The sequence below is a fragment of the Populus euphratica genome, unplaced genomic scaffold, assembly GCF_000495115.2.
Source record: "Populus euphratica unplaced genomic scaffold, PopEup_1.0 scaffold265.1, whole genome shotgun sequence".
Lineage (NCBI taxonomy): Eukaryota > Viridiplantae > Streptophyta > Magnoliopsida > Malpighiales > Salicaceae > Populus > Populus euphratica.
In genome coordinates this window covers 279,207-304,458 of record NW_011500148.1, presented here as the reverse complement: position 1 = coordinate 304,458, position 25,252 = coordinate 279,207, and the positions used below count along the sequence as shown (strand labels likewise).

General features: G+C 33.2%; 3 protein-coding genes across 4 annotated transcripts in view; 2 read left to right on the top strand and 1 right to left on the bottom strand.

Annotated features, from left to right (window-relative positions):
- Positions 1-5,505, top strand: part of LOC105110863 (potassium transporter 5-like) — a 7,028-nt gene extending 1,523 nt beyond the window's left edge. Inside the window, exons 2-8 of the mRNA XM_011006043.1 lie at positions 1,976-2,224; positions 2,316-2,354; positions 2,559-2,819; positions 2,916-2,968; positions 3,354-3,468; positions 3,622-3,876; positions 4,381-5,505. Of these exons, the coding sequence (XP_011004345.1) occupies positions 1,976-2,224; positions 2,316-2,354; positions 2,559-2,819; positions 2,916-2,968; positions 3,354-3,468; positions 3,622-3,876; positions 4,381-5,459 (2,051 nt within the window). The 3' untranslated portion in view covers positions 5,460-5,505. The remainder of the gene's footprint in view (positions 1-1,975; positions 2,225-2,315; positions 2,355-2,558; positions 2,820-2,915; positions 2,969-3,353; positions 3,469-3,621; positions 3,877-4,380) is intronic.
- Positions 5,506-13,956: 8,451 nt separating this feature from the next.
- On the top strand, positions 13,957-16,539 carry LOC105110860 (zinc finger protein JACKDAW-like). Its single transcript, XM_011006040.1, has 3 exons — positions 13,957-14,053; positions 15,102-15,498; positions 15,702-16,539. The coding sequence occupies exons 1-3, from the start codon at positions 13,957-13,959 to the stop codon at positions 16,537-16,539; spliced, it is 1,332 nt and encodes a 443-aa protein (XP_011004342.1).
- A 1,288-nt stretch (positions 16,540-17,827) lies between these two features.
- LOC105110859 (probable protein S-acyltransferase 6) lies at positions 17,828-22,735 on the bottom strand. 2 transcript variants are annotated; one of them, XM_011006037.1, is made up of 6 exons: positions 22,567-22,733; positions 22,219-22,474; positions 21,088-21,270; positions 20,023-20,319; positions 18,797-19,030; positions 17,828-18,706 (listed from the first exon to the last, which is right to left on the bottom strand). In XM_011006037.1, the coding sequence occupies exons 2-6, from the start codon at positions 22,387-22,389 to the stop codon at positions 18,266-18,268; spliced, it is 1,326 nt and encodes a 441-aa protein (XP_011004339.1). In that variant the 5' UTR covers positions 22,390-22,474; positions 22,567-22,733; the 3' UTR covers positions 17,828-18,265. The 2 variants fall into 2 exon arrangements, with proteins under 2 accessions (XP_011004339.1, XP_011004340.1); XM_011006038.1 differs by lacking the exon at positions 21,088-21,270 and having other exon boundaries at positions 22,567-22,735.
- Between the last annotated feature and the right edge of the window lie 2,517 nt (positions 22,736-25,252).

Sequence of the window (25,252 nt, the reverse complement as noted above, 5' to 3'; positions counted from 1 at the left end):
ATATGTGCCATAAATTATAGCCCTGATTCTTACTGTGTACTATTTGTTTACACTGAAAAAATAATTAACTATTCCGTTAAAAGTTGCGAAAAAAACATTGTGTGCCTACTCTTGTTAGCAAGGTAGATTATTAAAGTAACCTCTAGTTTTTTATTTTTACCTTTTATTTTTTTCTTTGCTTATTAATTTTTAAGAAAAAAATTGATATGTTTATAGAAATTTAAAATTAATAATTTATTTAAAATTACTTTTTATATGATTATCACAATATCAAATTAGCTATAAAGTTAAAAAAGTGTTGGCAAAACATTGTTTTCATATTATTATTTTTATTATTATTATTTGCATTTTGACCCTTTTTATCCTTTGCTTACTGATTTATTTATTTTTCAAATTTAATTCTGATGTATTTATAGAAATTTAGAATTGATAATTTATTTAATTTATCACAATATTAATTAAATTAATTATAAAGCTAAATGGTTAAATTAATTATAAAACTAAATGGTGTGGAAGAAACATTGTTTCCCCACACTTATTAGCATTCTGAATTGCAATAGCAATCCTAGTGTTTGTTTGTTTTTTGTATTTTGACCCTTTTTTTTCTTTGCTTATTTATTTTTTTTTAATTTAATCCTTATATATATCTTTATAAGGATTTAGATTGATAATTTATTTTTATTTTTATTTTTATAAGGTTATTGTGATATCAAAAATATTTCACCACACTCATTCGCGTTGTGGATTACAATAGTAATCCACAATATTATTATTATTATTATTTTGCATTTTCACCCTTTTTATTTACTTTTTTTAATTTAATCCTTATATAATGTGTTTATAGAGATTTATAATTAATAATTTATTTTTTATATAGTTATCACGAACTCAAAAAAATACCTAATCATCAGGTTGATATCATAAAAATATGCTAATATCATGGTATGATCTATTTAAAAAAATAAATAAATAAAAGATGAAAACATTGTATCCCTACACCAATTTTCACTCTGGATTACAATAGTAATCCATAATGTTGTTATATTTGTTTTTGCATTTTGACTCCTTTTTATTTTTATTTATTGATTTTTTTCTCATTTAGTCCTTATATAATATGTTTATAGGGATTTAGAGTTGATAATTTATTTTAATTTTTCTTTTAAATGGTTATCGCGATATCAAGAAAATATATTAGTATTGGGTTGATCTTAAAAAAATATCTTAGCATCGTAGTATAGTCTATTTTAAAAAAAAAATAGTTAAATAAAAAATGATTTTAAAAAACTAGGTTATTAAAATTTGGGGAGTTAATGACCCGGTTTGCGAGTTTAGCTAAATAACCTTGGTTGTCTCGGTTCATAGGTTTAACTATAGACTTTTTTATAATTGAATTTGATTATATGATCATTTATTTTTATTTTTATCATATAATTTAAAAATTAGTTAAAAAAAACCTTCTTATTAAATTTTAGAAAGTTCATCAATCTATTGACTGGTTTGGCGAGTTTAACTTTGATTTTTTTATTTCATCATTTAATATTAGATTATTAAAATTTAAGTTTTATATTTTTGTTTTTTTTCATGAGATTATCATAATCTAAAAGAAAATCTCAATATTGGTTTGATATTTGATTTTATAATCGTCTATTTTTGTTATCATATAATTAAATAATTAATAATTTAAAAAAAATATTAATCTCAATAGAGTTCATTACCTGGTTTGTAGATTTAATATATTAACTCGAATTATCTAATTTTTTAAATTTAGATGTTTACCCGACTTGTAATAAAATGCTCGTGAATGTACTAGTTAAACAACAAAAACCCTGTGGTTTCAATGACTAATCAGCAGAGCATCGTGTTGGAATTGTTCCATTCATGTTGTTGCCTTGTTAGGCATTCAGGAGCTGAAAAGTAGATGTGAAGGTTGCATTACTGTATCATCTTACAAACTAATAGATGTACTCATGAACAGGTGGAACATTTGCACTCTATTCGTTGTTATGCCGGTATGCAAAGGTGAGCTTAATTCCAAATGACCAGCCAGAGGACAGTCAACTATCTAACTACAAGCTTGACACGCCATCTAGTCAGTTGAGACGGGCACAAGTGATTAAAGAGAAGATGGAAAGTAGTAAAACCATTAAAATCATACTTTTCCTAGTAACCATTCTGGGAACTTCTATGGTCATTGGAGATGGCGTCCTAACTCCAAGCATATCAGGTTTGTGCGCAGACAACTATATATATATAATTTCGGATAAGTGTTTCCCCGGAGAAATCCCGAATAATTGTGATTAAATGTTCTTTCGCAGTTCTTTCAGCAGTGAGTGGGATCAAGTCCCTTGGTGAAGGTACGTACTAGAATGCATGATCTTCACTACTATGTTTTTCAAATACTTGCATATCGATGGAGCTAGAATACATGGATTTTTTTAGGAGGGAAATACACATATTTGATACTTGAAACACATTGGTGCTAGTTACCCACCGCTCTCACCACACGGCTAATTATGATCCACCTCTTTCAGTGACATTGCGTTTGTTTAATTATCCAGATACCGTTGTGGGTGTTTCAATTGCAATCTTGATTGTCCTATTCACTCTTCAGCGGTTGGGCACCGATAAAGTGGGCTTCGCTTTCGCCCCAGTTATCTTCTTGTGGTTTTCATTCATTGGTGGAATCGGTCTTTTCAACTTGTTCAAGTATGATCTTGGTGTATTACGTGCCTTCAATCCAAAATATATAATCGATTACTTCAAAAGAAATGGCAAGCAAGGATGGATTTCACTTGGTGGGGTAGTTCTATGCATTACAGGTGATCGGTCTGGTTATGAAGTTCTCTCTTCTTTCTTTTTCTTTTCCTCTTTTTTCCTTGTAAATTTTCTTCTCTAACGTAGTAGGTTCATGACAGGGACTGAAGCTATGTTTGCTGATCTCGGTCACTTTAGCGTCAGGGCAATTCAAGTGAGTAGATACATAAGCATTATTTAATTTCTAATTTTCTTTCAGCTCTTAGCAGTTTTAGCAATGGAAACCTGCTTAGGAATCCGAAAATCGAACATGAGAGAACACGATCCATTGAATTACTGAGCATGTCCTTGGGCTACGATTCATGGTTTATAATATAGCTTTAATTATGACTACTAGACTAATATAAATTTGTGATATAACCTATTGCCAGAATCCCATTATTCTGCCAATTTAGGTTGAAAACACTAAAAAACACAAATAGTTAACTATTTCAATAAGGATTCTAAACACAAATCATTTTTAATTTAAAAAACCTTTTACGATTAGAATCCTATACATATCATTACAGATGACAAATCTTAGGTGCTTCTATTCGCAGATTAGTTTCTCCAGTGTAGTGTTTCCTGCATTACTAGCTGCATATGCTGGGCAAGCAGCATACCTTTCCAAATTCCCGAATGACGTGTCTGATACCTTCTACAAGTCTGTGCCAGGTAAAAACCAAGTGGCCGGAAAAACATCTGCAATGAACCATCTTGATTTTTTTCTTCGTTATGGATGAAGTACTTTCTTTGGTCATATTTACTGCTGTTGAATAATGAAAGCATAAATTCCTAGTAGAGTAATCACTTTCCATTGGCGTGCAGATCCATTATATTGGCCAATGTTTGTTGTTGCTGTTGCTGCTGCAATTATTGCTAGCCAAGCCATGATTTCAGGAGCATTTTCAATCGTTGCTCAATCCTTGAGTCTCAATTGTTTTCCCAGGGTTAAGATTGTTCACACTTCTGCTAAGTATGAGGGTCAGGTTTACATACCTGAGATCAACTTCATGCTTATGGTTGCTTGTGTAATCGTCACTTTGGCATTCAGGACAACTGAAAATATTGGGCATGCCTACGGTAAGCAACCAGGAAATTCAATTTCAGCAGCTCAATTTGATTTCTTAAAGAGCTTATAATTCATATTCTTGGGATTCAAAAATTCCTAATTCTCTTTTGAGAAAAAGTAAAAGATAGTGAAGGGTTGCCCTGCAGTTCCGAATAGTGGAGCTGCAGTGCTAAGAATGGCGCCTTACATGAGAGCTAAATTGATTCAAAACTAGTGTACAGTTACAGACTAGGCGTGGCCCTTCGTTTTTTTTTTATTTTTTGGCCTAGATTGTGCACGTCTAGTAGAATCGCACATGCCTAGTTGTGATTATAAATTATTGGTCTAGTTTGGATCGACAGGCCTCTGATCAATAGATTTCTCAAGATGTGATCTTCAGTTCACTCACACAGCCGGAAATTATGTCCTGTAAATTAAAATTAACAAACACAACATTAAGTTGCGGAGGGCTATTATTCAAGATATGCCTTTTCTCTATCACAAGTGAAATGAAAGACAAACTTCTCTGCATGCAGGAATTGCTGTGGTTGCTGTTATGGTTATGACAACCTGTATGGTTACACTTATAATGCTAGTTATATGGAAGGCAAGGGTGTTATCGGCAACTCTTTTCTTTTTTGTATTTGGTGCTATAGAGGTCGTTTATCTATCAGCTGTACTATACAAATTCAAACAAGGTGGGTACCTTCCACTAGCATTATCTTTTTTCTTAATGGTGGCCATGGGGACATGGCACTATGTGCACAGAGAAAGGTACCTATACGAGCTTAAAAACAAGGTCTCTAGTGAATATATCAGGCAACTGGCGGCAAACGCAAATATGAACCAGCTACCGGGAATAGGACTTTTGTACTCTGAGCTTGTCCAGGGCATTCCTCCAATATTCCCTCACTTCATTTCCAACATACCTTCCACTCATTCAGTTCTGGTGTTTGTTTCAATTAAGTCTATTCCAATAAGTAAAGTGGCAATCGAGGAGCGATTTCTTTTCCGACAAATCGAGCCACAAGAGTACCGTATGTTCCGATGTGTTGTGAGGTATGGATACAAAGATGCAATTGTGGAGTCTCATGTGTTTGAAAAGCAGCTGGTCGAACACTTGAAAGAATTCATCCGGCAGGAATACTTCATTCATGAAGCAGGCAACATTGAATCAACATTTGAACCAGAGAACATCCAACATTCCACTCTACTTGTAGAGAAGGATGGAACAGGAAGACCATCAACAAGAGTTCATGTAGAGGAACCACGACAACAGCCTAATCAGTCATTCAGCGCACCCCGTGTTTCATCAGGTTCCATCCGATCCATCAGTGGAATAAACTTGTCAAATTCTTCTGCTGGAATCGCATCTGCGCAGGTCTCTAAAGGTGCTGAAGACGAGATCCAGTTTGTACAAAAAGCCATGGAGAAAGGTGTGGTTTATCTGCTAGGAGAAACAGAAGTGGTGGCAGAACCAAATTCATCCTGGTTCAAGAGACTAGTTGTTAACCACGTGTATTCTTTCCTGAGGAAGAACTTCAGAACAGGGGAGAAATTTCTGGCAATCCCACGAACAAGGATTCTCAGGGTTGGAATGACATATGAGATATGATATTGTGCTTGAACTTTGGTGTGGAAAGAAAATGCGTGCGTGCATGGTGCCAGTACCAATGTATATTTGTATGATTGTTATCAAATGTAATACAAAAGAACGGCTCTAGATCGAGCCATTAAGATTGTATTTTAGTGAATCGGTCTTGCTACTTGTAATTGATTTTTCTTTTACCTTTCTCTCATAGAAATAAATGAATGAATTATTTCTCATCGCTAAGACAAGGTAAGCTAATTTGATAAAAGAATCTATTAACATTAGATTGATATATAATGTCATTGATTAACTGTATTACTGCAACCGATGAAGCTCGAAAGACTTCGTTGTATTTGAGCTTTCTTCGCGAATGATGAAAGGCTGAACGAGACTGCATTTAGGTAGATATTATGTAAAAACAGTGAATTAGAGATCCGAAAAATCTTGCTTCTCTCTTACTAAAACATGAAATATATAGTTGGAAAAACATGAAAAAATCTAGAAAAAATATTTTAGCTGCTAGAGGTGAAAATTCTTTTTTTTTTATTGTTATTCCATGTGGAATTATAGCTTGTAATAAATACCAAGAGAGAAAGAAAAAGGAGAAAGAGAAATAAAAAGAGAGAACTTAGTTGTTAAAAAACTATTTTACTAGAAAAACAAATGCAATGGGGAGCAACAAGTAATGGATGACATTCAAAAATATGCATGAAAAGTATGAATTTACTATAAGCATGTGCATGTAACATGTTGGCGGTATGTGCATGTTGTTGGCGTGTAGTACCAGGTTGATTGATACTGTGGCATTCGAACTTGATAGTTTTAGGATTTAAAGCATGTAGCTATCTTAGGGATCTTCATACACTTTTTGCATGGTTGTGCACATAGCTATGCTTCAGAATCTTGGTCTATCATAATAATCATCATATGATCTGATGGAATCATTACTATAATTGTCACAATTTTATTTCTAAATTTATAATGGACAATGTAAAAGTAGTGTCATAAAAGTAATGTCATAAGAACACTCCATCTATTTTAAGTTTTAGAATATATATATCATAAAATAAATTATATAAAATGAATTTAAACCCAACATTAAATGAATAATATCTTTTTTTCCTATATTTTCTTCCATATCCTAAATAGACACAAAGTCTCCACTCAATTGCATCAACTCTTGAAAATGTGTTAAGTCTCTTATTATTATTATTATTAAAAGAGACTAAAAGAATTAGAATTATTTTATTTTATTTTTTGTTATTACAAGACTTATATGCATTCTGTATTATGATAATGTATATACAATGTTTTCTTAGTTAATCAAGTTTTTCTTTTGTAATGTTTTAAATTAAAAAAGATAGAAAAAGACAACCAAGCCCTTGGTGGCTTAGAAGATGGTATAAATAAATTAGGGGTAGTGTAGTAATTGAATAGAGAGATGATAAATATAAATATTAAGTTAAAAAAAAAAAAGATCTGAAATTTTAAGAGAGCAAACCGGCAGGAGAGAAGGGAGGAAGAAGAAGAAGAAAGGGGAAAAATAAGGGAAAAAAAAAGAGATTGGGAGGAAATAAGTTTAAATGTAAGATTTAGATTGTTAAATGTATAAATATATGTTAATTGAACTTTAATTTTAGTTTTGATGAATGTTAGGGTTTTGAAAATTTATGTTTTAGGTTTAATCGATGAATTAAATTGAATGTTAGGGGTTGATTGTTATGGGTAATTGATTATTAAGTTAATTATGGAAGATTGTGATGATTTTGAGTTATGAATTGTGTAAATGGTGAATTTTAAGTTAGAAATTTAGAAAGAATAGTAGGTTTCTGTTGAAATTCTAGGGTGGAGGTTGAAGATGATGAAAATTCAATTTGGTCCCTCAATTTGTGAAAATTATGATTTAGTCCCCAAACTTTGAAAATTACAGATTGGTACCTGGAGCATATTCCAAGATTCTGAACAGAATAACATATGAATTCCGGGCAGAATTACTGTATAGTTAAGAAATTTTAAAACTTCAATTCGGTCCTTCAATTTGATAAAAATTACCATTTGACCTTAAAAATTAAAAAAAAAATCAAGAATGGTCCCTGGAGCATAACTAGAGGTTTTGGACAGAAATGAGGAGGAATTATGGACATAATTTCACTATAATCATGAATTTATGATATGTTAAGTTTGGTCCTTCAATTAAATGAAAATTATAATTTGGCCCTAAAAATATAATAAATTCTAGATTGGTCCCTAGCTGTAATATTAGCTTTTTTAGATTGTTTTGATGAATAAATGATATTTATTTAGTGAATTATTATCAAGTCTTATTATTTATTTTATTATAGATTAGCTTACGGGAAAACCGTTAAATTTTGGGTTTTTGAGAAAAATTAACTAATTAGTTCAAAAACATATAGGGTTACAGAATACACCCTTAGTTAAGTATATTAAATAGGTTAAATTTTCTTTTGAGTCGTTATTGAATATATCTACTTTGTATTCAGATAATCTTGATATTCAACCGGCAAGACATTAGTAAGATTTTCTTTGGTGTCTGCTTTGTGTTTAGATAATCCTGATATTCTACTGGCAGGATATCTGTAAGATTTTCTTCGATGTCTGCTTTTGGTTTTTGTTTGCTTTTGAGTCAAGTGGATGGATAATTTTGCATTTGTATGAGAAATATTATAAATATTTGATTTGTTAATATGAATTGGATCATGCTTCTTAATAATATATATGCTAATTATTTTTCTTATTATGATAAAGCATGATCAATTATTGAATCTGAATTTTTTATATGAACCAATATATATTTTAAATTGGCTTCTGAATTGATAGCTCCTCATTTGATTGATGTCATGAGTTGAGCATTGAGAAATAACTATGTTTGTTTAATTATGATTATGAACCTATGGTATGCCAGTCAAAATACCCATGCTAACAGAGTAGTGTTAGTCTTTGTGCACATTGTATCTGAACCCTAATTAGTCGGGGTAATCACCAACCTGTGTGGACGGATCATCACACAATACGGAGCCTCATGCTCATTGCATTCTGATTTTCTAACGAGCTTTACCTTATGATATTGTTGTTATGGCCTATTTGAGAAATCTTACTATAAGAACCTAAAGCCAATTGTATATATATTTCTCATTGTTGTATTACTTCATTTGTGTATATTGAACATTATCTATTATGAAATTAGTTTGTTGTTAATGTTGCGTTGAACTTTATTTGAGTTATTTAATAGATAAGTTTGTATGTAAGTTTAGATTCGCATAGGCATGGAATCTTGAAGGGAAACCTTGCCTATATGTCGGTGATAGAATCGAAAATTGGGTCGTGACATCTTTAATTTCATTTTTTTTCATTTTTGTTTATCTCAATCCTATCTCATAGTTTGTTTAATCTAGATTTGCATGGGACTCTCATGTTGTCATGGAAAAAATCGACATTGGGTTTAGAAAAAAAATTGATTTTTTTTATTTAAAATAATTAAAACTTCAAGGACAAAATTAAATCTTTCTATCAAGCACTCCTTTTAACAAGAAAAAAATAAGAAACGTTGTTGGCATGTGCAAAGCACGTGCTAAAGCATGGGAGAGGTCCTCACATTAAGGTAGCATGTGCGGCAACCGTAAGTGTTTGATTCAACCCTTTTATGTTTTTCAAAGTGTCACATCACATCCTATCTCCATGTGTTGTGTATTTCGATGGATGAGCTATGATGAGGCTCTGACAAACCTTTTTTCTTTTTTTTTCTCTCTCCTCATCTTGATTTTCATACTTACCACACTTCAAAAAACAAATTGGACTACCAAATTATTTTTGTATCAAATTTTATTCTTATTATTTTGATTGTTATTTTTATCAACTATTTTTTTATCAATTACATCATTCAATATTATATTTATTGGAAATTGAGCTTTTTTTTTAATTTTCATTTTATGAGGCAATCCTGGTCTTCTACCCTGACTTACAGGTTTGTCTAGATGACTTGAGTTTACTCGAGGTTTTTTATTTTTTAAATTCATCATCCAATATTAAGTTGGTTGGGAGTTAAGCTTCGTTAAAAAAAATTATTTTCCATCTATGAGGATATCACGGTTTGATGACTCGGAATACATGTTTAAATAGTTCACTAAGTTGACTTGGATATTTTTTTCAAGTCCTTTTTCTAGATTAAGTTATTTCTCAATTTTATTTTTTGGTATAAAGTTGATTTGAAATTGAAATTTATAATTTTTTTAAATTTTTTTTATAAAATTATTTTAATCTCATGACTCGAGATGCAGATTTAGCATATTAGTCTATATTCTCTCAAGTATTTGTTTGTCATTTTTTAAAATAGACTTATTTTTTTAATCTTATCCTCCTACAATAAGTTGATTAGGAATTGGGTTTCATAAATTCTTTCATATTAATTTGTGTAGGGTTAGCCTATTCTCATAACTCATGTCATGGATTCAAAGAGAAAACCTAGATTAAGCCTATTCTCATAACTCATGTTATAGATTCAAAAAGAAAACCTAGATTGGCTCTTGTTTTTTTTATCATTTTCTTTAAATGGATTTTTTTTTTATTGTCATCCTCAAACATTAGAGTGGTTGAAAATTGACCTTAGTAAAAAATAATAATTTTCTTTTTATGAATTAGAATACGAGTTCAGCATATTAGCATGCGTTGCCTCTAGTATTTTTTTAGTCATTTTTAAAATATATTTTTTCCAATCTCGTTCTCTAACACTAAGTTAGTTGAGAATTAATCTTTTTATTTTCTTTTAGTTTGCTTTCTTTAAGGTTAGTTAATTTTCATGCTCTGTGTCGCGGGTTCAAAGGGATAGCCTAGAATGACCCATGTCTTTTTATATCTTTTTTTTAATTGAATGTTTTTTTTTTTTTTTCATCTTCAAATATTTGGTTTGTTAAGAATTGGCCTTTGTAATTTTTTTTAATTTTATTTCTATAGGGTTTTTTTATTCTTACTACATGTGACGTGGATTCAGTCGGTTTACTCAAGTTGACTCGAGCCTTCTTTTTTATCCTTTTTTATAATAAAAAATTCTTAGTCTTTTCCACCAACATTAATTGTTTGCGAATTGGGTTTTATGATATTTTTTATCTATTTCATATAAAGTTATCCCGATCTTATAACTTGAGTAGTCAATTTTACTATTTAATCAAGGTTGACCCGAATCAATCCAATATATTATTTTCTTAATATTTTAAAGAAAAAATATTTTATCCAATATATCACTATCTTAATATACTGTGAATTTCATATGTCTACATGAGGTTTATTGGTGATTGAAATTTGTAATTTTTTACAATTTTTTCTCTATAATATTACCTTGGACGCATGACCCAGACATGGGTTTAGTAGATTAGCTCATAATGTCTCGTGTTTTTTTAGTTATTTTTTAAATAGAACTTTTTTTAGTTTTATATTCCAACTTCGAGTTGGTTAAGAATTGGATTTTGTAATTTCTTTTAGTTTGCTTTCGTCCTAGTAGCTTATTCTCATGAATTAAGTTATAAGTTTAGAAGGATAATTTAAATTGACTTGAGTTTTTTTAAAAAAAAATTGAATTTCTTTTTTCATTTTCATCTCCAATATTGGGTTAGTTGAAAATTGATCTTTGTAATTTTATTTTATTTTATTTTTTTCTATGAATTTATTCAATTCTCATCACTCATGACATGGATTCAACCAATTTACTTAGATTGACTCAAATTATTTTTTTAATTAATTTTTTTAATTTGTTCTCAAACATTTATTGTTTGAAAGTTAATTTTCATGATTTATTTTTTAATTTGCTTCATGTAAAATTATCACGGTTTTTTAACTTCAATCATAAATTTTAATATTTAACTAAAATTAACTTGAATTAATTTAATATGTTATTTTATATATATAATTAACCTGAATCATTTTATATGTGTGTGTAATAACAGTGAAATTTTGATTATAAATAAAAAGTTATAACCATAATTTTACTGTTATATATATATATATGTGTGTGTGTGTGTATAATTATTATATGTATATAATTAGCCCGAATCAATGTTATTTTTTATATATATCATTCATTGTATCAATGTCTTAGTGTTTAAAGAGTACTTTATAACCAAAATTTTACTGTTATATATATATATAAAAAAAAAAAAAATTAGCCCGAATCAATGTGATTTTTTATATATATCATTCATTGTATCAATGTCTTAGTGTTTAAAGAGTACATCAAGTCCTAGGAATGCGCCAAGTGCCGAGAAGAAAGAACTGGAACGCTAAGGTCCTAGGAATTGTGCCGATTTCCTTGGAGACATGAATCTGTGGAAACTACCTTTAGTGGAGTTTATTGTAACTTAGTCCTTGTTGTTTAATATAAATAATTAATAAATCCTCATAGTCTTAAAAAATATTATTTAATCCCTACATTTTAAATTTACTTGTACGTTAGTCCTTTTGTAAATTTCATATTCATTTTATTTTTCTTTCTTGAAAAAAAAAATACAGTAGAAAACGGGAAGATTAGACTATAAAAAAAAAGGGGTATTTTTAGAGCAAAGAAATAGTACTAGTTAAGGAACCATTTAATTATTCTTGATACTACTTGGACTAATTAATTATTTGTATAAACTATAAGAACTAAGTTATAATAACTCTTTTTACTGAATATAAACTTATCCTCTTTTTGTGTTTTTTTTTGGTCTATGTGTGTGTCCAGATGGGTATGCTTTTCTACTAAGAATGAAAGTGTTTATCCAAATTATATTGAGAATAGTTAATAAGAGAATCGCTATAAGAAAAAAAGAAAAAAATATTTCAAAATTAAGGGAGATTACTAGTTTCTATTAATATATTTGCTCAATTACTTGAAGTCATAAAGATTAATTAGTTTTAAACAAGTGTTATGTTTGTGATGGAATAGTATAAAAGGAAGATATATATTCCATTGTAATTCTTTTAATAATAAAGAACTCCCTCTCTTTCAGATGGCTAATGCAAAGAACACCGTTCGTGGGGTTAATTTTTAAAGAAGAGAATTTGTTGTGTTGAAAAACTTAAAGAATGATGAAATTAACTGGTACAGCCATTCTATTTTGTGCTTGTACAGTTGCCAAATGACATTACTTATCTAAATCTATAATCCATTGAAAACACACGGTGCCTGCCGCCTGTTTGCAGCTGCTTCCCTGACTTGCAAGCACCAGCTCTCTTGCTTTGGTTGTGTATTTTCTCGACATTAATGCAGTCACCTCTTTTCTCTCCAAAAAGGAAAACGAATGTTCAAACTGTGGCCCAGACGGAAAAGGAAACCTGAAGCATTTGTTGCTCAGCAAGGAATTTACTACTTAGTGCTGATTGTAATTAGTAACTACTTTAGAATGAAACCGGGACTGATGAGTGAATGAAACCGCGGCTGGTGAGTTTCGTTTTACTTGAAGATATAAGCGAACGTTTCAAAACTTTATGACTGTAGTTCAAACCACCTGGCAACAACAGGATCAATCCTTTCACTTCCAAGGTGACCAAAAAGTACTCGTTTAACTCTTTTGGATCTATTTTTGTTTGAGTCATTCTTCAACACTTAAAAAAAGTTTGGTTTTCATGGAAGTTACAGTAGACCCTGCTTGTACTTTGGGCTAGCTACAAGAAACTTAGATATTTTCGATATATATGTAGAAATGTTCCCTCTTCCCAGACATAATTAAACCTCAGAAACAGTTGGAAAGTAGCTGACCAGGCAATAAGCCTTTGAATTTTCTCCCAGGTATACATGAATGTCATGTGTGAACTCATTCAAAGGCGGTACGTAAAGACAACTGGAAACGACAACCACTTGCATGTCGAATGATGATGAGAATCTTGGTGGATTATGGAAGCAGGTGAAGATTGACATGTTATATAATTGGTGTAGAAGGCCCAAGTTGTCTCTTTATACGGATCTCTTCTTTCGGCATCCTCTTCTGTGTCTTTTCTGACGCGTGCGCAACCAATTGCAGTGCCAACACATAATCGGCAAATGCCTTTGAAAGATGCACATCCCTAAACTGCAATGCCATATGCCACAGTGACTTGGCAGTGACTTAAGGTTTGACATGGTTCCAATTCTTGTATCTCAAGAGATTCTAAATATTTTTATAATCAACTTATTTATGCAAATAAAAGGACTCTAGAAGGGTATTTCTTACAAGAAAGTTGATCATGATTGCCACACCTTGCAAACGGGACAAATGGAAATAACTGAAAAATCTATTCTAATTGATATTTGATTATAGCTAATAACATTTCATAAGATAATGTCGTTATCAAAGAATTCTAAATGAAATTTTGAGAATGAAAAATGATTCTAATTCAACTTTTAATAATAATAAGAGATGGACCATGGTCTTTGATTGAGGGTGGTATGGAATCTCTTCTGCTTTTTGTCTGCTATCAAAACTTCACCTTCCCTCCGCATATATTATTAGCTTCCCTCCATCCAAACATGGAAGAGGAGGATCAGAGAACTTCAAAAATGTCAAACTTTGTTCAGGAATTCGAAGACGACGAACAGTTCCAAAGTGCCGGTGACTCACAGCACTCTATCGGCAGTCCTAATCCTACTGAAAACGGTGGCTCAACTCCTACCACCTCAACGACCTCAAAAAAGAAAAGGAATCTTCCGGGAAATCCAGGCAAGAAAAATCTCTTTATTTTGTTACCTAAATGCCATGGATACGTTCAAGACAACAACATATTTATACCAAAATGTTTAACAGGTTTTAAGGAAAACATACACGATAATCAACACAAGAACCTGACTAGAGATAATCTTGTTAACAATGTTGAGGTGCACTCTTTTGGTAAATTTTAGTGACATTTTAGTTTATAAAAAAACAAGTCCAATATTGACAGATTTCAGAAGATGAACTGTTTGGTGCAGTGTAAAAGTGGAATCCTTGAGATTTTGACACTAAGAGTGAAGGTTTGAGTCTTGAGAGGAACTACCCCCTGCAAAAATATTGCAGCCCATAAAAATTACCTCTCGAAACTTTTTTAATACAGGTTTCAAGTAAAAGTCATGGCATGCAATTTTTTTCTAATGACATGATTCTCATAAGTCTTAGCAATTCAATCATGTTTGCTTATCGTCATGGGTACTTTTCTGGGCAGCCGTCCTATATATATTAACACAGTTTCACCTTTTCCATTTCTGTCAAGAGTTCGGTATTTTACAAGCAATCTTATCTAGTTCGGTTCATATGATTTCAATTTAACCTGTTTCTAACTTTCTAGTGCCAGGTTATTTTGTTAATTTCTGAAGCAATTGTTGAAAAAAATCATGTATATCTTTAATCCCATGTCGATTTAAGTAGTCTTCCCTTCAAATTTATTTACATATCCAAAATGGGGAAAAGGATAAAGGGGCAAGTTGAACTTGCTGATCCTTCCATTCATTTAGTTGTAACAATACAGAGTCGGTAGCCTCATAAAAAGAAAGGTCTTAATTTCAATGAAATTATCACTAGGTCAAAGTTTCTATTTATCCTGTAAAGATTCGTTCAGAGGACTTCCAAGCACATACTCGCAGAACTGCATCTGAGGAATTATTTACTTTGAGTCACTGAAGCTATCCAATTGCCAAACTAAATTGTTGTTCTTGTCAATGCAACTTTACAGACCCGGATGCAGAGGTTGTAGCATTATCACCAAGGACTTTAATGGCAACGAATAGGTACATTTGCGAGGTGTGTCATAAAGGATTCCAGAGAGACCAGAATCTCCAGCTTCACAGGAGAGGACACAACTTGCCTTGGAAACTCAAGCAAAGGCAGAACACACAGGCTAAGAAGAGGGTATATGTTTGTCCTGAGCCAACTTGTGTCCATAACGATCCAAGTCGGGCTCTTGGTGACCTCACTGGCATAAAGAAGCACTTTTGCAGAAAGCATGGAGAGAAGAAATGGAAGTGTGACAAATGCTCGAAACGGTATGCTGTTCAATCAGACTGGAAGGCACACGCCAAGATATGTGGAACTCGAGAGTATCGTTGTGATTGCGGTACAATTTTCTCAAGGTGAAATTTAACGATATTATGTGAATTATAATTTTTTCAGCCGTAGAAAGATCAAATTCTGACTCAAGTTAATGTTCGAGTTTTAGTTCCTACTTGCAACAGTAAAAAAAAAATAGTATGTACAATGATGAGATGCAGAAAATACAGATGATGGAAGATTATAAGAAAAAATGTAGCTACACTTTCATCAATGTTTTGTGCAGGAAGGACAGCTTTGTCACGCATAGAGCCTTTTGTGATGCATTGGCAGAGGAGAACTACAAAGTGAACCAGAATCTCGCTGCCACGGGAGGAATGTTACAAGAGCAAGAGCCTTTCAGTTCATCAATGCCAAGCTCGGACGCCTGCACAAACAAAAGCGCAGCAATGAATCTCACGATTTCTGCCGTGAACTCTGACAGTGCATTGAGACCGTTATCTTTGAACTCATCAGGGATGGTGATGTCGAGTAATTTAAATCCAAGAACTTCACTGCCTCTGGCTTGTTTTAGCTCTTTGGACGGATCAAACACTTCTCCTTTGGCAGTTGGCTCTAGTTATACGTCAGCAACAGCTCTCTTACAAAAGGCTGCAGTGATGGGTGCAAAAATCAGCGACAACTCAATCGCCCCAATACTCTTTAAAGGATTTAATGGATACTCTACAACCAGCATGAACTCATCTGGGTCAGTCCCAGAGGGTTCTTCAATAGATGGTAGCAACAAAGGACCACATGCTGCAAATATGAACGGTATATATTTGGGAGATACAGGGATGTTTGACAAGAACTTAGATCCAGGTTATCCAAGAAATTCAGTTTGTCAAACTGGGTTTTTTGAATCTCCTCTCCTTATGGACATAGAAAATGGAAATGCAGCTCATGCACTGGTCGGTGAAGGATACATGGGAGGCAGTGAAAAAATGACAGTTGATTTCCTAGGAGTGGAACCACCAACTGGTCATTCAGCTGTGGGGAGGAAGCGAAATTATGAAGGCAACATAATGGGGTTAGGATACCCAAACGCACAGCAAAACTTGCACAACTTGCATTCAGATTGGTAAACTAGTGAAGAATTCCACTCGCACAGGCAGACCGGCTGCTTCCATAATTGTACTTTCTTTCCCAGAGAGTATTAAAAAAAAAATCTGCTTTTAGCATTTGGTTAACATAAGCTCCAAGAATTTCAATAGATTTTTCAGTTAAGGGAAGGTACACAAGGCACTTCCATGCCCCGCACTCATGTTTAATGCTGAACTTACAAGTTTTGAATGCCTAACCTATCTTGTGTTAACTAAAATCTCTCTGGACCCATCCTCTCCTGCAGATCATCATGTCCTTTGACTAGCAGGGAAGAGCGTAAACAAATTCAAAGATTTTCAAAAGCTTAAATATGATTATTATTATTATTAGGCTCCTGATCTCTATAAGCTACAAGGCATTGAGATCTTTGAATTGTTGAATTGAGTCATACTTTTTCACGGTTTATTTATTGGTGACAATCTTGATGAATCCATGCAGTAGCAACCGCCAAACCCTTATTCCGATCCAGTAACAAATCTTAGTCATATTCTTCATAGTAAAGATGGTGCTTGGATCAGGCTGGCAGAGCGTATCAGTGCTAACGAAGCACCAAACATGCAACCCGCAAGCAAGGAGTCCACTGAAAGTCTGGATAAGGTAAAGGTTGGAGATCAAGAATCATGTTTGACATGGACAGTTTACTTAGACGAGATTTCAGTAGGGTCTGTTGCCACACGCTTGCCATGTTCGCATGTCTACCATCAGAATTGCATCGTTCTGTGGCTGGTCAATGGTAACATCTATCGTCTCTGTCGGCACAAGATGCCTTCTTAAAAATAATTGTATTGTTTGGATTTAGGGCATTCGACCTGAAATCTGTACCGTATGCCTATCGTTTTTTTTTTTAATGACACAATGCTGTCATTTATTTGGAAACGAGGGTGATTTTAAGATGAATGTTTCTTTTTTCTCTTTTTCATAAAACAATTGAAATTAAAACTACACGATAGCTCTCCCTTTCTTAAATCTGAGAGAACAAGAAAAGGTTTTCTGGTAGTGACTCTGGAGATTTCTCAATATCAAATTCGCAAACTAGTTTCTCTCGATGATCCCGATGGTGTATGAGTCAAGATATCACGTGAACTGAGGTGGGAAACTTGGACCCTCATAGAGACACTGGAGTCTTATACAAATATTGTCGACCAGCAATTCTCAGCAGTTTTCAGATTAGTTCACTGATTAACCAATTATTTTCAGTTTTTCCCTGGAAACAAACACATTGCAGTTTAGCAAAGCATTTCCCTGGCACAAAAATGTAAGAAGGAATTGAGAAAAAAATAATAAATTTTAAGTTACACCACCTTCTGAAAACAGGTAGTGGTTCCCCCATTCCAATAATGTATCCCTTATAATCTACCAGTAATGACTGAAATAGAGCTCATGTAAGAGGCCAACGGTTCTGTCTAACATTACGAATCAATTGACAAGTATTAACACTCAACAAATTTCCAGACAAATGAACACGTAATAGCACAACAACAGTCACAAACTATCAAAGCAGATAAATTTACAGCATGTACCATTTCATACCTAAACAAACAAGAGCATTCTCTCCTTCCACACGTGAAGCATCTAACATCCTTTTGTTGGGCAATTTGAGTTGAATGCCATATCAGGGATCAGTTTCAATCAGCCCCGTTAGAGATGTCATATTGACTCGGATCAGAAAACTTTCCACTCACTATAACATGCTTCTTGAAACAAACTTCAATGATCACGAGAAATTTTCTGCCCATCTGCCAAACCAGGTTCCATTCCAAACTCAGCAGCCAACACCTGTATATCTGGTGTTATCTCCCAGTTGGCCTTATGATCCCAATTTGCGTGTCTTGGCTGGGTTCCACACCTCTCCAATCCACCAATACTGTCAATCTGACTTTGTAAATCTTCAAAATCCTCATCAGCTACAGCTTGTCGTTTTCCCACTTCTATGTCAAAGCTCCTTTTGGGCACCTCTGGGCTCAAGACATGGCTCAACGGCATTGAAGCGGCATAGCCAGAAGATGAATCAACCAGGACCTTTGCACGGAACTTGTTCTTCGATTTTGGAATTTTTGTGAAGAAAACCTCCAGAACATTACGAACACAACCAAGGTTGTAAGGATTCATCTTTCCATCATACCTATACCTGAAGTTTTCATATGTTGTCTGCACAAAAATAAAATAACTTGCAGGTTGAGTAATGAGGAAAAGCATTTGGAACAACAGAGAAAATGTGGGTGAAGAGAAAATTGCAACCTGATTGGTGCATATCAAGTAAAGATGAAATGCAGTGAGGCCTCCAACAAACCAGGCACATATAAATGTGTACAATACCAGGATTCCAGAAACAGGAGACTTCAGAAAGGCCCTCCATATATCACAATGATCTGTATCCATTATCTTCCTGATGTTGACCCAGCAGAATGCAAGAACATAGAGGCATAGAATAGTTGTGGAAGACACAAACATGAAAAAGAATCTGTAATTCCTCTGTCAACATAACACTCTACCCAGTTAGGCCTATGAAGGTCAGACAGCATTTTACAACAAAAACCCAATGAAGTAAAATCAGTAGGATCTTAAGAGATCAGATCTATCTATTTTTTGCCTACTGGAAGATCAGGATATCATTAGTTTTCCGTGCCATTTAAAACAAAGTTTTCACAAACAATAACTGAATACATTAAAGAATCATCTTAAGTGCTATCAACATCATTACTGAGTCAATCCAGATTGCAGAATATTTCAGCTCTTTAGCCCAGGCCTTATATCTCAAGCACAAAATAAAACAAATTACAGAACAAAAAAAAAATGACACAAGTCTCAGATTACTTATCAAGTATTGAAATTTGAAACATAAAAGTTCATGCCAGATGATCTAGGTTCAAACTACTAACATGAATATGATCATTTAACGGGTTGCTGATTTGACATATCATTCCTAACTAAATCACCCCCCCAACCTCCTCTCCAAATAATTCAGTTTCCAAATTCTAATGAAATCTTACACAATGGCCAGCTCCAAGCATATCTACTGTGTATAGAAAAAGAAAGAAAGAAAATCATGCATTCTTTACTAGCTCAATCTTTTTGCTTTTTTTGTTCCAGTCCATTTTAGCATTAAAAACATCCAAAGAAAGCCAGGGGATGCAGTATCTGTCACACACAGTAAGCACATAACTATAAATGCACTTACCATGAACTACCACAGTCACATGCCTAATCACAGTATATTCAGTTGTCATTGGGTATATACTACAAAAGCATTTCAAAACATTTTATCTGATATATGTGGTGGAGGATGCACTAATAGATGAGGGAGTTGAAGGCCATCATATTGGCCCTAGGCAAGCCAAAAGGTTTAAAGAAGCAATACATCCAACCAAAATGTGAAAGTACAAAAAAAAATAAGAAAAGATAAGAACCAAATCCATAATTAAATCAAAATATGCATGATAGAACACTGTCAAACTGGACGATACCTTGCCAATACATTGCCCCACCCATGGGCAATGATGATCAAAACGCTCTACGCAATTGTTGCATATAGAGCAATGAGAGCATCGTGGTGAGCGGTATAGCATGCATGTTTGGCAGTATTTGACCTTAACTACCATCCCATTCACCGTAACATCTTTTGTGGGAGGTAAACTTGGGCCAGAAACCTGACTTCCTGGCCAATCAGCAGATATACTTGAGCCTTCATCTTCTGGAGGGTGGAGATTACGAGGAATAATACCTGGATCTCTTGCAGAAGTGAGGAAGAGAAGAATAATAACCTGAACAGGTTGACAACCCAATGACAAAAGCCAAATTGCCAAGTAAATTCACTGGAATATGGAAGAACTTGTACATTATAAGGTCAGTCAGCAATGATGTTAGCACTGTTTTAGCTCAAAAAATGCTCAGAGCAAGAGCAAAAATAGAAGTACGAGATATCATACGATTTCATGTTTGATTGATGACCATTATCCTGCCATGTCAAAACTCAAGGGAAGGAAAAGCAAGACAACTTTCTCTCAACCTTTGAATCAAAGTAACTTGATTCCTTTTTGTCTAATGTCAAAGTTCAGACCTTTACAGGCTGTATATCAGTCTCCAAGAAATGAGAAACATAAATCAACTAGAAATTGCACAGCCATTTAGCCAAGTTGAGAAGGCGTCAATTTTACAATACGGTTCCAAACTCCTTTTCCACCGTTTTCTCAGAACTCAAGTCTCAAAAGATTTTGGCTGTGGGGCCAGTGTGGCTATAAACAAATTTAACTATAAATACTTTCAGGAAATCAATTTGGATGAAGCTCCACAGCTCCTTTCATTTTATGTTTTACATCAATCTGCTTCATTTTACCATCTTTCAGGATAGATTTGGTGATACAGGGACCTGTTATGAGATTTACAATGATCTCTTCTTTTTTTATTTATCTATTTATTGGTATATTTAGGTTCATTTTGGTGAAAGAAAAAACTTTGTCAATGCTGGGAAGTGATGGTAATATATTATGAAACAGCTCTAATTGAAGATCAGTAAAAGAGGAATGACTCACGTATGCTGTCAAGATGGCACATATAACTACAATATAATCACCTAGCTGGTGTTGGAAGTCTTCAATGAGCCTTTGAGAAACAAAAGCGGAAAATAAGACTACTGGAATCATGATTAGAAGGATTGTAAGGAATAGCGACCTGACATCTGGACCAAAAACTAGTCTACCCCCAAGGCAGAATATCTGCAGAAGAATTAGAGGATCGAGTCAGTTGTAGGTTTGCTTATTTCATGATCTATGCATTTCACATGCTTTGTAGCCGTAAACGGTAAACATGAAGCAGCACACTTGATAGCTATAACTAGACATGAATTCAATGAAACACCACCCTGCTCGACACAAAAGAAATAAAATAAAATGAAGGATCCATACTTAGACTGAAAGATTCAACCAACAAACATGTTGAAAAAATCACATGAAATAGAACATGTTATGTACAAACTACAAATGTTACAAATGCAATAATCATTCTAGTAATTTTGTTGTTCTAAGCAACCACAGAACGAAAAATCAACAGATGCTGCAGAAAACTGATTTTTCTGCAAGATCATCACCAATTATATGTTAACAAAAACTTCTTTTTGGAAGCACAGTATGGACAAAGAACAAACATAACACTTGTAATAACTAAAGCAGTGATTTTTACTCGGATAGTTGGATGCTCGGTCTTGACTATGAAGTTGCTTATAAACATTAGTGCAGCTTACATGCCTAATGACTTCCAACATTGTAGCATTGATGTTTCCATGAAGTTATTAGTTCAAAAGGAAGTATAATTAGTAATGCAAAATACTTATTATGAAAAATTTAATTACTAAGATGGATTTAAATTTTTTGGTGAAAAGATTACATAAAGATTCATTAGGCTGCAGAAACACTAGCAATTGGAAAGGGGGGGGGGGAGATAGAATTTTGAGAAAAAAATTACTTGGGGGGCAAATCATTCTCACTGATTTTGTAGGTTAAAAGGTTGTAAATTGGTTTGAAAGCTAAGAAACGAAGCGGGGTAAGAGCCAAAAAGGCAAAAAAATAGCGGACAACATTAAACATGATAATAACAAACACGTAAAGACAGGGAGAGAAAATACAAGTGAAAGGGAAAGGGAAAACAAGTTGAAAAGAAGGTATTACATTGTTGCCTTTCCAAGCTTGATAGACTCGAAGATTACGAGCTCTATTATCGTTATGGCTACCCATAATTCGGCGATTAGAATCGGAAAGTTGATGCGTAGGCATTGGAGTTGACGTGTTGTACATTTTTTCTCCTCCACTTCCTCCTCGCATTCTCTCACCAACCCCCATCAAAAGATATCCCTTTCACTCACTCTCAGATCTCCCCATTTACAATGAACAAGGAGATCTAGGGAATTATTATCATTTTTCAAACCTGTAGCGGAAAAAAAAGAGAAACATTAAAGACAAAAGGAGGAAGGCAAGGTAAACGGGCGGGAATGTCGGAAAGGCAATTTCTTGTTTTACCTAGAGGTAAGAGGGGATGGAGGGAGCCGAGAGAATCTCCCTACCGGAGGAGGTGAAAGAGAGGAGGGCGGAGGGAGAAGGCAAGGCAAAAACAGGGAAAGATAGCTGATGAGAGAAGAAGAAGAAGAACCTTGCTTTTGCTTTCGTGGCCATTTTTTTTCATTTTAACTAGAAAAAATAATAGACGTAGCTTTTTGAATCGGCGGATTTAATGATGGATTAATATTATTAATATATTTATCGTTATGATTTTTAAAAAAATATTTTTTATTTAAAAATTTATTAAAATACTATTTTTTTATTTTTTAAAATTTAATTTTTAATATTAATTTATCTAAATGATCTAAAAATTTAATTTTTATAATAATAATAATTAACAATAACCGAGCTCCTTTTTTCCTAAGCTTTGTTAAGTACTGATAAATTCCACAGAGCAGCTACATGCAAAATGGAATTCCAAAATAGCTGCAATCCACCTCAGCATGACCTCGGGAGAGACTTGCTGTGTTGATATTTAATATTCTATTTTATTTATATTTTATTCTCGATCAGCAATTCAGTCGCATGTATAATAAAAACGTGATAATTATTTTTCTAACGGGTTGCATGATTCTTAGTTTTATTTTTTTGGTTAGCACAGGAATAAAAAGGAAAAGAAAAAAGAAATAAAGAGGGATAATGACGTGGGCACGAGAACAGCTCTAGGAAAAGGAGTCAAAAAGTAATTACAGAACAGCGATGCAATCGCGGCTCCCAAAGTGTTCATTGGAGAATCTTTGGCTCCAAAAGTGGCACGTTCTTTTTATCTTTCGTTCCCTGTCTTGGCCCCATTCTCCCTCTTCTTTCTCTTCCATCTGCGTTTTCTTTTTCTACGGAGGGCAGCTGTCTTTTCACACAAAGCTTTATCGTATGTTCTCTTCTCCACGCGGAGCTGCCGTCGAAGTTGCACTGAGATTAGGTTTTGGATTTTCTACCTGCCGGTGCCAGAAACCATTCATAAAATGTCTGTACATTATTTTTGAATAAAAAAAACCTTGATATTTTGACTCGATAGTGACCGGACTCTGTACATTGCTTGCCCACATTGCCATAGGCTCCGTACAATAATTATCTCCTGTAATGCAAGGTATATAAATTTTTAAAAAAAAAAACATATTATATTTTCATATTAGTATTAGTATTGTATAAATAATATTTATTTTTTATTAATATTAAAAAAATAACACTCCAACTCATTCATTCAATCAACATAATAATATTCAAATATTATATATACCAACTTAATAATCTAAATAAAAAATTTATATTTTTTTATTATTTAAATATTTATATGTTTATTCTGGTTGGATTTATCTTAACAAATAAAAACAATCATTATTGTTTTTAAAATCTCAAGCTAATTCTATTATTCATTACAATCTCAAGCTAATTCTTAATTTTATAAAAAAAAAATTATATATATTAAATTTTTTATCATAAATTATCAACTTTATAAATTTAAAAAAAATAAAATATTGATATTAACATTTGATTATTAACTTAAATTTAAAAAAAATATATTGATATTAACATTTGATTATTAACTATCCAGGTACTAAAAATAAAAAATCACTCATGAGTACATTAAATTTCAAAACATCATTGCTAGCTACTAGATTTTTATTATTTTTTTGTCCCATCATGCCAACCACGCTTTTTCCAAGTGGTAGTACCAACACTTACGACAAACAATAATAAGAGGTTTCAGCCGAATGGCCTAGCTCGGGCGAGCTCGCGAGTATGGATGTGTGCTCGCCTCGCCCTCGGCCTGGTCTATGCGAGCTGGGCATCAAATTGCCTCCAACTTTCTTTCTTTGTATCTTTTTCATGTAAAATTTACATGCAATCCTCTAAAATTTATAAAAACATCCACAAATATCTACAATCCAATAAACATAGTATCGAGCCAAAACTTCTACTGAACAAAAACATGATCAATTATGTATCGTTTTCCACAGCCAGGTGAAGCTCACACTCTTCTATTTATCATTTTATGATGAATTACTTCGAGCGGCCTTAGAATTCAACGACTGAAATCTATGATAAGAATTATATGGAGTGATATATGGTTGTTGGCCAGGCTGCAAAACGAAGCCCAGGGGGGAAGAAGGAAAAGGCATTCCAATCGAACTGCAAAAGGAGGAGAAAATACTGCAACCCAGCTATAAAATTAAGCCCAATCAAGGAGGAGAGAGAATGAGAAAAAAGCAGGCCCGACCGAGGAGAGAGGAGGGGAAAAAAAGAGAGAGAGAAAACAAGGGCTAATCGAGCCCAATTCAAGAGTAAAAGAAAAGGACGTCCAAACCGAGCCCAATAACTATAATAAGTCCATCAATCCTTTTCGCTTTTCTCCTGTTTTGGGAAACTCTCAATTTTTTAAATAGTAGCGCAAGCCAAACTAGGTTAGGCTAGCTAGAGTCACTATAACCATCTGCTCTATCCAACTTAAAAAAAAATAAAAAATCTTTAAAGCCTATTAAATAGTTGCAAAAAGGCCTGGAATCATTTAAGTTTTTCTGTCTTCATAAACTAGTGAGATGTTATTTGAGGATTCTATGTTTAAAATCATATTTTTGAAATTTAGAAATGTTTTTTAAAAAAATTTAAAATAATTTTTTCATTAAATTAATATTTTAAAAAAAATTAG

Bases quoted from the DNA above. Each gene is read 5' to 3' on its own strand.
- LOC105110860 (XM_011006040.1), top strand. From the start codon at position 13,957: ATGTCAAACTTTGTTCAGGAATTCGAAGACGACGAACAGTTCCAAAGT. The intron at 14,054-15,101 runs GTGGCTCAACTC...GCAACTTTACAG, and splicing joins TCCTAATCCTACTGAAAACG to ACCCGGATGCAGAGGTTGTA. The intron at 15,499-15,701 runs GTGAAATTTAAC...TGTTTTGTGCAG, and splicing joins TGCGGTACAATTTTCTCAAG to GAAGGACAGCTTTGTCACGC.
- LOC105110859 (XM_011006037.1), bottom strand. From the start codon at position 22,389: ATGGGGGTTGGTGAGAGAATGCGAGGAGGAAGTGGAGGAGAAAAAATG. The intron at 20,320-21,087 runs GTGAGTCATTCC...CAACCTGTTCAG, and splicing joins GTGCCATCTTGACAGCATAC to GTTATTATTCTTCTCTTCCT. The intron at 18,707-18,796 runs GTTGCAATTTTC...ATTTTTGTGCAG, and splicing joins ACTTGATATGCACCAATCAG to ACAACATATGAAAACTTCAG.